At 38.6% G+C, this 11,696-nt stretch overlaps 1 protein-coding gene across 2 annotated transcripts; it reads left to right on the forward strand.

The window, feature by feature from the left end:
• Positions 8,103–10,155, forward strand: LOC104791289 (protein indeterminate-domain 2-like; the record flags this gene model as incomplete). 2 transcript variants are annotated; one of them, XM_010517138.2, is given in 5 exon segments in its annotated part: positions 8,103–8,222; positions 8,340–8,736; positions 8,821–9,023; positions 9,404–9,517; positions 9,602–10,155. In XM_010517138.2, coding segments are annotated over 5 exon segments (1,268 nt in total), but the record flags the coding sequence as incomplete, so codon positions are not given.

Genomic DNA, 11,696 nt, shown 5'->3' on the forward strand with positions numbered 1-11,696 from the left:
AATAGAAAATGGAGATAAACATTTTAAAAGATTAAAATAAATATATAAGATATACATATCATATAAACTCTAAAACTAAGCTTTTACAATAATATTTGATTTGAATTTTTATAACCCATACACAGCAACAATAAGAATACAAAACAAAAAAAAAAAAAAAAGAGATTTGAGAGTAGTGGAAGAAGATGGGAGAATGAAAGAGTGATAGACTAAGAGAATAAGATAATGAGTATTTATAGGAAGAGAAATGATGGAAAATTACATTTAGAAAAATGAGAGTTATAATTCTAATTTATTGTTTTGTTTTAATACAATTGATTAATATAACTTAGTTGAGAAATAAAGTTAGTGCATAATTTATTGAGAGAATTTCTATGATTTCAGTTTTATATTATGTGAGTTAAATGTGAAGATTAATTGTTTTTAAATTTGTGTTTTAATATAAATATTTTTTTGTTAAAATCCAAGTGGACCAATAAAGACTGACTGAAACTTTACTTTTATATATATGATTTTATGAACTTATTTTTATATATCTCATGATCACCTACCATTAATAAGATTCTTAAGAACGTTTAAATTTGTTTCGTGAGATTTCTTAAAAAAAATTGACATAACATGTAATTCGAATGGGCCTAGCTCGGGATATCAAGAATTTGGCCCAATGATATCCATGCATGCAAACTTAGCAAATCTTTGGTTTATATAACCTAATTTTAATTATCGTTTTAAATGTGTATTGCATCAATTGTAATATGTACGCGCGAACAATTATTATTTTGCTAGAGATAGTCGTCACGTCATAGTGGTGAAAACTTTATCTTTGTAGGAAATGGAATTTCTAAGCTGGCTAAATAGTGTTCTGGATTCTCGAGGGACCCTATCATGCCTTAAATAATGTTGTTTATATATAGTGAGAGACTAATTCTCTTCGGATGTAACTGTAAGTGATATATTTTTGCTTTTGTATACAATCAATCTAATCTTGTAAACATATACTAGTATGACGACAAGGATGATGATAATAATTGTAAAAAAAAGGGTGTTATCTGGTTCGAATCCAAACGAGCCTAGTAACAAGATACATATATATATACATACACATGGGCCATGGCTACATCTTAGCACCTCACAGGCTCACACTGTCTTACGAAGGACGCCCTATATCAGAAAACTCAAAACCATGTTATAAAAAAGGTCAAAGTCAATAAATCACGCGATGAATTGCATTAATGTGTAATAGCATAATAATCAGAAGTCAGAACACTGAATTGTTTTTTTTTTTTTTTTTGATAACAATGATAGACGACAAAATAAACCGTAATTTTCCGAAATTGTTTAACTCCTCTTTTCTTGTTTTATCGACGATTATGGAAAATTACATTTTCTTTTTAAACAGAGATGTTTGGTCCGACAACGTGACGGTAAATCCTCCACTGTCTTCGCTTAACGACAAAAACGATAATTAATATTTTTTACCTTATTCTCTGTTTTTACTTACACAACTTATTTCATCATTTTAGTTTTTATTCTTTTCATTTTTCATACACAACTCCTAAATTTGAATTTGTCGTAGTAGTAACGGTAATATTAGTAACTTGGTTAATTGATTATATGTGACATGATTATTGAATAACAGATATTGTATTTCACTAGAGCACATCTTAGGGATATAATAAAGAATCATTGACATAAAACTACATTATATACTAACTTTTGTAAGTTTTTTTTATCCATTTTTAAATTCAAATAAGTAAAATTATTATTATTATTTATTTTTTGTTTTTTTAAACGAAATACCGGTAGATTACTCATTTAGAGAAGATTACATTTTATAATAGCAGCATGAGGAGTTACTAGATAATAGATAATAGATACCGAATAGAGACTAAATTAAGGAGCTTGAAAGTGTGTAAACCATAAGGTGAGATAATTGGGTTGTGTAGTGACTTCCTGAGCATGCAATCCTTCTTGCTTTCTGTCGAGTCCCAGTAGTCTTCGTCGCAGCTGCAGTTGTATCTCCTTCTGTATCTGATGCTCAGGACGAAAGTTGTCGCTGTGAAGACGGGAGTTGCGTTCCTTCCAGATCAAGTACATCAGAGCTTGAAAGACCATTTTACAAACTGTGTTAAGCTTCCTATTTGTGGTAGGATTCTTAACCCAGCTTATAAATTGGTCAAAAATTGGGGTAGGAGCGGGTGTGAAGTGAGCAAAGAAACCTGACCAGAGATTGAAGGAGAAATGGCACTCAAAGAACAAGTGATTTCTTGATTCATTTCCGTTGAGGCAGAGCAAACAATTGGACGGTACAGGCAGGTTCCAGCGTAACAGTCGATCCCTTGTGTTGAGTTTGTCCTGTACAGCGAGCCAAGATATGAAGGCCATCTTTGGGACATTGTCTCTGAACCAAATCTGGGAGGCCCAGGAGACTCTTGGTCCTGCAGGGTGCAGATGTCTCCAGGTTCTCCTCGATGAGAAAGAATCTTGTGGTCGATCTGGCTGTAGCTTCCAGTGAAATTGGTCGCTACCAGAATCTGGATTTGGTGGCTGTTTAGCATGTAGGCATGTTCTTAAGAGTTGGACAATTGGGTGACGTCCTCGCGGGATTGACCATTCACCATTAGCGGCTGCTTGACTGACTGGAGCTAGCAGGGGAATACCCGTAATCCTTGGTCCCGAGTCTCCAAGTATATCAAGAAGAGGACCGAGTCCTGTCCAGTTATCGTACCAGAATAGAGCATTTAGACCAGAGTTAACGGTACAGGTGATGAAAGGTCTTGCCAGTGGTCTCAGTTTAGCAAGCCTTCTCCAAATCCAGCTACACGTTGATCTAAAGTCAGCTTCCCAGTAACTTCGACCACGAATTAGATGCTGCTTTGTCCAGGAAACCCAAAGTGAGCCTGCTTGGGAGAAGAGGAGCCATATAAGCTTCAGTCCAAAGATTTTATTCCAGTCCACCAGTCTTTTGAGACCAAGTCCACCAGAGGATTTAGGAGAGCAAACAGTCTCCCAGGAAACCTTTGCACCTCTGGCCGTTGATGCAGTACCGTTCCACAAAAATGCATTGCACAATTGTTCCAATTTCTCTAAACACTTGTTTGGTAATAAGAAAATTGACGCCCAGAAATTGATCGTGCTATTGATGACTGATTGGAGTAATTGAAGTCTACCTGCGAATGAGAGATGCCTATTTATCCAGGCGTTGATTCGGCCTTGCACTTTGTCTATCAGTGGTTGATAGTCGGAAAGATTTAGCTTACTAGGAGTCAGTGGAACTCCTAGGTATCGCATTGGTAACGATCCGTACGTTAGGTTGTGAGTAGTAGCCATCTATTGAATAGTGTCTCTCTTGTTTCCGTCTAAGTAGAGGCAGGATTTTGTGAGGTTTATTCCCAATCCAGAAGCTGCTTTGAACTGAGCTAGGATGTCGAGTATCACTTCTAGTGAGGCTTCAGCACCATCGAAGAAAACGAGTATGTCATCTGCGAAGCTAAGATGTGTGATTAGAGGGTTCAGGCACTTAGGGTGTGGAGTGAGACGCCCCGAAATAGCAGCAACATCTAGTTGCTTGGAGAGGATATCCATTACTAGCGTGAATAACAGAGCTCACCATTGAAACTGATTGAGTAAGATGGGGTAGTATAACAAGCTGTAATCCAATTGATGAACAATGGTGGAAGGTCGAGCGCATGTAGGATATTGGACAGGAAACTCTAGTCAACGTTATCAAAGGCTTTGGAAATATCAATCTGTAGGCATCCCCGTGTTATTGGTCCCTCTTTGTTGAAATCCGCTACCAGCTCTGAGGCTAGTAAGACATTTTCGCAAAGTAATCTTCCCCTAATGAAAGCCACTTGATTGTTTTGTACCGCTGAGCTTGTGACGAGTTTGAGTCGATTTGCTAGGAGCCTCGAAATGACTTTGTATAGTGTGTTGCAACATGATATTGGTCTGAAGTCTATGAGCCTCTCAGGAGTGACCGTTTTCGGGATAAGAGCTAGAATGGTAGCATTGACTTGCCTAGGGAGCTTGGCGGTTTTGAAGAACTCGATAACTGCTTCTATCACTGTTGAGCTAACTGTTCCCCATGAGTTAACGAAGAATTCCATTGTAAAACTATCTGGACCCGGGGCTTTGCTCTTTAGGAGGGAGAATATCGTTTTTGTGATCTGTTCTGGGGTAGGGATGGCTGATAAGGTAAAGATCAGGTCCGCTGGGAAATGGTAAGATGTGAGATCCTTGATTGCCTGGACTGAAAGTGGCTCCACCTGGGTGTTCTTGGATCCCAATAGACTTTGATAGTAGCTGACTATGATTTTCTTGAGGTCCTCCTTGTCAGTGATGCGCTCTCCAGCCTCAGTTAAAAGAGAGGATATCTTATTCCTTGCCTGGTGGGAACGTATTGAGTTATGGAAGAAAAGTGTGTTAGCATCTCCCTCCAAACACCATCTTACTCTGGATTTTTCCTTCAGAAAGTTTTCCTCTGCTGCTGAGACTACACTCCATTTGATTCTGGATGCTTTTTCCTCTTCAAAGAGATCTGGAGTCGGGTGTGTTAGCAACTGGTTTTGAACTTGAGTGAGTGAGGCAAAGGCCTCCGCTGTTCTGGCTTGGATGTTACTGAAGTGAGTCCTGTTTAAAGCTTTGCAGCCTTCCTTTACTGCTTTGAGCCTCTGGCATAATGCAAACATGATGGAGCCTCCTGTATGCGGGATACTCCAAGCCGTTTCCACTATGTTAGGATAGTCAGGATGGGTTGTGAAGTAATTGTAGAACTTGAAAGGGGGCCTCCTCCTCTCAACTTGGTTGGACGTTACGACGAGGATAGGCAAATAGTCTGATCCGCCTAGAGCTTCAAACAGTGCATTCGATTGTGGAAAGACGTTGAGCCAATCTGCATTGATGAGTTCTCTGTCCAGCTTTCTTGTAATCAGATTAGTGGGCTGATTGTTATACCATGTATGAGAAGCTCCTCTGCTTGGAAGTTCTAACAGCTCACAAGTGTCTATGCATCCTTGGAACTCAGCCATGCCGAGTAGAGGTAGAGGATATGGGTGGAGTGAGTAGTGCTCATTTGCCTGGAGAATTTGGTTGAAATCGCCTACCACAAGCCAGGGAGAGGTTCGAAGTAGTGTGTTCTGGTGCATATCCCCCAGTGTTGCCCAAAGCTCCCTTCTTGCGATCATGCAATTACGGGCGTAGACGAAAGAAACAGAATAAGTTTGCAACGAAGAGTGATCAAAGACAACGCAAGTTATAACTTGGTCAGTTTTGCTGTAGACAAAAACTTGTAGGGACGGTTCCCAAACGATCCAGATTCTGCCATTCTACGCGCTTGGTAAGTAGTTGAAATTGCTTCTCCATCCCGGTAGAATTCTAGTGATTATACTTTCCGCATTCTCCTGTTGTACATGAGTCTCCAAAATTCCTCCTATTGAAGGTCAATGAGTTTGAACCCATCTCTTAAGCTCCTGCTGTCTATGGTTTGTATTTAAACCTCTTATATTATAACAAAAATTTTTGACATCATCATTGGTGGGCAAAAAGTGTTGAAAGCTGAGCTTTCAAGCATGAAGATTTGGACGTCCCTTGGTTGGAGATCACCCCTTCGTGACCTGTTTGTTCTTCTTTTGAGCCTTCCTCTTGTTTGGTTTAGAGACGTTGGCTTGTTTGGCTAAAATGTTGGTGGTAATGGTATAGTTGCTTTGCTTCTGGTGTGCACTTGCCTTCGTACCATTGTTCTTGAGGTCCCCTGGATGTGTTGCACTCAAGCTAATAGGCTTCCCCGATGGTAAGCTCTTGGTGGGTGGCTCTTGTTGTTGCGGTCCCCTTGAAGATTCACCAGAAAGCATCGATTTTGGTGGTGTGTTTCGCCTCTTGACAACTTGCCAGTCATTTGAGCTATCAGTTGGCGGTGAGTCTAGGTACTTGTGAGTAGATGTTGCAGGTGCTCCTGAGCCAGATGATTGTGTGGAGTTTCTATCAGTCTGCTCCGTGTCTGTTTCTGCTGTGTCTCCTGTGGTAGTGTTGATGGAGCTGGAATTGGGATCCCTGCTACTAAATGCTTCTTAGGTTGCCAAACGGTAGAAGGTTCCTGTGGTATATTAGCGACTGTGTTAAGAGAGGTTGAGACAACAACTGAGGGTTGTATCTGAGATTGTATCTGTGGTTGTGCCCTTGGTGGTTGTGTTGGGGCCCTGTTGATGTCCGGAGCGGAGGGACATCGGTGGTAGAGGTGACCGTATTCCTTGCAGTAGTCGCATTTGGGTGGAAGCCTTGGATATTCGACCCACACTTTAATCTCGTTGCCATTATCATCTTCGACAAGAACAAATTGTGGCAGATCTTTCTTGAGGAGTATCTCCACTTTTATTCTTGTGTCTCTGTTTAGTGGCGGAAGCTGGTGTTTTTCCGTGTGCAGTGGCTCACCTATTCCAGATACGATTGTGCTGAGCCCTGGTAGAGAGTATAGCTGAGGGGGTACGTCTTTGAGGATCACCCAGATGGGGAGGGAGATGAGCTTGAGTGGAGTTAGAGTAGTGGTTGGGGACCATGGTGTGACAGTGAAGAGGCAGTTCCCTGCTTGCCAGCAGCCTACCTCCAAGACCCACTTGCGAGTAAGCTCCGACGGAATGAGTATAAGGACTAGCCCATTTGGTAGGTTTCGGATGTTGATCCTGCCGCCTTTTCCCCAAATGGGATTTAAATCTACGAAAATTTTCCCTGTCGTTGGTGGAGTTCCGTGGAAGTGAGCCACTATGTGGTCCTTCCAAGTTTCAGAAGCTTTAAGGATGACCGAGGCCGGAGCACGCACCTGTGGTGTGCCATCTTTTGAGTATTTAGGCTGGGCGGCTTTGCTAAGATTTCGAAGATTTGAGTTAAATCGCTCAGCCCACGGGAGTTGGGTGTCATCGATTGTTGGAGCTGATTCCACCGATTTATTTGATTGAGGGTCCTTGTGGGAGGCTTCTATGGCTGGATTGATTTCCTTGTTGCCCAAAGCGGGGACTGCATCTACTACCAGAGCGTTTGATATTTGGAATGGTATCAGGATCTGATGTTTGAGGTCTCAATCTCTGCATTTGGAGCCGGATTTAGTGGATCTGAGCTTGAGTCGACCATTTTAAAAAGGAAGAAGAGGGAGAAAGAAGAGTAATTCTCGAACGGTGGCGTGAGACCAAACCGTCGATAGACGGAGAGAATCAGATTAGGTTATCTTCTTTTATCGCCTCTGTCTTAGGTTATCTTCTTTTAGATAGAGTTTTTGTTGTTCAAATTTTTTTGAAAAGAAATGAGTAAGATTGTTATAATTAAGAGAAAGAGAAAGACAATAAGATTGATATTTTTTATCTTTTATATTATAAAAAAATGCATGGGAGTCCAAAATCAGATAGATATACTTGAAAACACTCCAACCCCACAATGATCGACAAAATATTTCTTTTAGATGGGCTCAATTTTTTATTTTGATATTTTTTTCTAAGTTCCAATTTTTGTTTTTAATAAAAATATCAAACATGAAATAAGAAATAGAGAGAAAAAAACAGAGGAAAGAAAAAGAAAAGGCTCCTTTGTCTCGGAAGAACCAAACCTTTTCTTTTTTTCTTTCTTTCTTTCAACACCAAAAATCTCACACAAGCCGACTTATTTCATCACTGTCTCTTTCGTAAAAAACCAGATCGACGGCGGCGTAGTAACTCTCTCCGGTAAACTCTCCTCAGCCATTAGATAAGTATCCACAAGTCTTGATGTAAAAAGAAAGTTTTTTTAAATGTAAAGTTTTTTCTTTGTTGTTTCTTTAAATTTTTAATCCGTTCGTTATCAGAAAAAGTAGGTAGCAAAAAAAAAAAAGAGATTTTTTTTTTTTTACGAAAAGCAGATTGACTGGTAGCTGAAGAACAACGGAGGAGAATTTTAGAAAGAGAAGAGTAAAAATAATTAAAAGCCCCGTAAAGGTTGAAACTTGGTTGACGAAATTTTTCTTCATTTATTTCATTTTTTTTTCATTCTAAAACTTTTATTTATTTATTCAAGAATCAATCAGTTAAGAAACAACAAAAGTGAGATTTTTTTTCCGATATAACAAAAAAAAAAAAAAANAGATTTAGATAACTCCTCTACAGTCTCCGGTGAAGCAAGTGTTTCAATCTCATCTACCGGAAACCAAAACCCACTTATTAACTCCACCGGAAAGAAGAAACGTAACCTCCCCGGCATGCCTGGTACTATTATTATTATCATACTCTAAATAAATCCAAACTTTTTATTATTACAAATCTTTTTATTATTACAAATTTACAACTTACAATTTTTGTTATTTTTTATTTTTATATTTTCAGATCCAGAGTCTGAAGTGATAGCTTTATCACCAAAAACTCTACTAGCTACGAACAGATTCGTTTGTGAAATCTGTAACAAAGGGTTTCAAAGAGACCAGAACTTACAGCTTCACCGTCGTGGTCACAATTTACCGTGGAAGCTTAGACAGAAGTCGAGTAAAGAAGTGAGGAAAAAAGTCTACGTTTGTCCTGAAGTTAGTTGTGTCCATCACGAACCTTCACGTGCTTTAGGAGATCTAACTGGAATCAAGAAACACTTTTGTCGGAAACACGGTGAGAAGAAGTGGAAATGTGATAAATGTTCCAAGAAGTATGCTGTTCAGTCTGATTGGAAAGCTCACTCCAAGATTTGTGGTACTAAAGAGTATAAATGTGATTGTGGTACTCTCTTTTCTAGGTAACGTATTCATCAAACGTGTATTTATTTAAAAAAAAAAAAAAAAACTCAATCTAATGTTTTTGAGTGATTTTTGTGTTGCAGGAGGGATAGTTTTATAACGCATAGAGCTTTTTGTGATGCTTTGGCTGAAGAGAGTGCGAGAAGTAATAATCATAGTCAGAGTAAGAAACAGAGTCCAGAAATTTCGACCCGGAAAAAACCGGTACGCGACCCGATTCCTGCTCCGGTGGATACTGAATCTGCTAAAGTCAAATCTTCATCGACTTTAACCATTAAGCAATCAGGTAAACACTCTCTTGTAAGAGTTCTAGATTAGGAAAAAAATTTGGTTATTTTTTTTGTCGCTACATTTCTTTGTTTTTAGCTTAAAATGAAGATAGTAAAGTAGTAATCTGTGTTAATATGGTCGGTGTGATCTTGGAGTTTAGTTAGGTGTTGTTCTCTAGTCTTGTCCGTAGTGATGTATTATTTTATCTGTTACCTGATTAAGAACATAATTCGTTTGGTAAGTTTTAGTAGTTGTTCAATGGCTGATTATATTGGTTCTTTATGATAAAGAATTCAAAGATATGATTGTTTTGTCATTTTTTTTTACATTTTTTTTTGGAATTGAAAAGTACCAAACTTTATGTTAATGACTTATTATGACTCTTATGATGTACAGAGTCTCCAAAACCCCCTCCTGATATCGTTCAAGAAGTTCCAAAACCGACCGGTTTAAATGTTACACGCAACGGTGTTTTCGCTGGCTTATTTGAATCTTCCACGGCTTCTCCAAGTATATATACAACATCTTCTTCTTCAAAGAGTCTATTTGCGCCATCTTCGTCCATCGAACCTACATCTTTGGGTCTCTCAACAGGTCATGGATCATCGTTTCTCGGGTTAAATCGGTTCCAAGCTCAGCCCGCGATGTCAGCAACCGCTTTACTTCAAAAAGCAGCTCAATTGGGAGCAGCTTCTTCAGGTGGTTCATTGCTTCGTGGATTAGGGATAATTTCATCAAGTTCATCTTCTATGGACGCAATAGTTCCTCATGGACTAGGATTAGGACTGCCTTGCGGAGGCGAAAGCAGCTCGGGTTTGAAAGAGCTCATGATGTGGAATTCATCCGTGTTTTGTCCGAAACAAACGACACTAGACTTTCTCGGATTAGGTAGAGCGGTTGGTAATGGAAATGGTCCAATCAATGGACTATCCGCTCTAGTTGGAGGAAGCAGCGGCATTGACATGGCGACGGCATTTGAATCAGGAGAGTTTTCTTCAGGGAAAGACATTAGTAGAAGAAAATCATAAGTAGAGTAAATCAATATGTTTGAGAAATTGTGGGGGTTTTTAGATGTTCTTGTTCAATAGTTGAAACTTCCCTTTGAAAGAAAGGGTTTCGATATTTAATATATATTGCAATCAATTAATCACACTCTAAAGCCATCTGATTTCTTGTTCTTAAACGCAAATGTTGACGAGTGATGATGATTGACTCTAATCTAATAAATGACGTGAAAAATGCAATAAATGGAATTGTGTTGCTTTGGTTACCTTAATCGGAATTGGTAAAGAGAGATGAGATTTACTTCTTTTTATAGAAACTCTTTCCAAATCTTGAATAGTTGAAAGGTCCCATTTGTTTTTTTTTTTTTTTTTTTTTTGTTAGATTTTGGTCGAATGATTGTAATGTTTTTTTTTGTTGTTGTAAGTTTCGATTTTTGACCATTGATTTGATTAGATATTCGATATACCAGAAAGTAAAAAGAAAAAAAGATAGATTCGAGAAAAGATTTTTTGCTGTGCCAATCGTATCGTACGTAGGTCCATTATGATAATATGATATAGTGACATGTTATTATCACGATAAGACAACACTAATAGCCCATTTAAATCTCTTAATACAAACGGATTTAATAATGAAAATAGCCATAATTTTTATAATGCCCATTTATCTCAATGTAGGCCAAAAAATTCCAACACAATAATAGTATAGTACTTCTGAATTAAATACGAAGAAGCCCACGTGTCAATTCGATTATTTACTTTGAAACTCGGTTTGGAAAACCGAAAGATTTTTATCATAACTTATTGTCGTGAAAATAGAGAAATTAGAATTTGTATTCTCTTCTTCTTATTTATCATTCAATCGATCAGAATAATACATACACAAGGACAAATAATTTGTTTAGTACAAAACCGATTAGAAATATGAAATAGGCAAATTCATGAGTTTTGTGGTTTTATACATGTATGGGCCGGTTATGGAAATTCATTATAAATGTTTTACAACACTCCCACTTGGATAACATAACCGTGCAAATGCTGAGAGATCATCATAATACGTTTGGGGATGCTGCCTCATTAAAACCTTATCAGGAAAACCCATTGGGACAAAACTATGGTGAAGGAAAAAGAGTACAACACGTATTACTCCCCTGTTCTAAGCATCACTAAAAATCCTCGAGTTTCCGCATCTCAATCTGGTGCGTGAGCTTCTTGAATGTCGATGTCGGTAATGACTTGGTGAAGAGATCGGCTGAATTGTCGCAAGATAGAACTTGCACCACTTGAACTTCTCCGGCCTTTTGTAGTTCATGTGTGAAGAAGAACTTAGGTAAAATGTGTTTCGTCTGATCTCCCTTGATGTAACCTTCCTAGAGCTATGCGATGCAAGCGGTATTGTCTTCATACAGGATGGTCGGTTCCTTGTCGTCGGCCATACCACAATCTGATCAGTTGTGCTGAGTCATTGACCTCAACCAAACACACTCACAACTTGCCTAATGCATAGCCAAAATTTCTACATGATTAGACGAAGTAGCCGAAATGGTCTGCTTCATTGAACGCCATGAAATTGCTGTACCACCGTGTGTAAACACATAGCCGGTTTGAGACCTAGCATTATGTGGATCCGATAGATAACCTGCATCAGTAAAACCAACTAAACCTTCTTTGTTATGGTTAATATA

This window comes from Camelina sativa, chromosome 6, assembly GCF_000633955.1.
Source record: "Camelina sativa cultivar DH55 chromosome 6, Cs, whole genome shotgun sequence".
In the NCBI taxonomy this organism is placed as follows: Eukaryota; Viridiplantae; Streptophyta; class Magnoliopsida; order Brassicales; family Brassicaceae; genus Camelina; species Camelina sativa.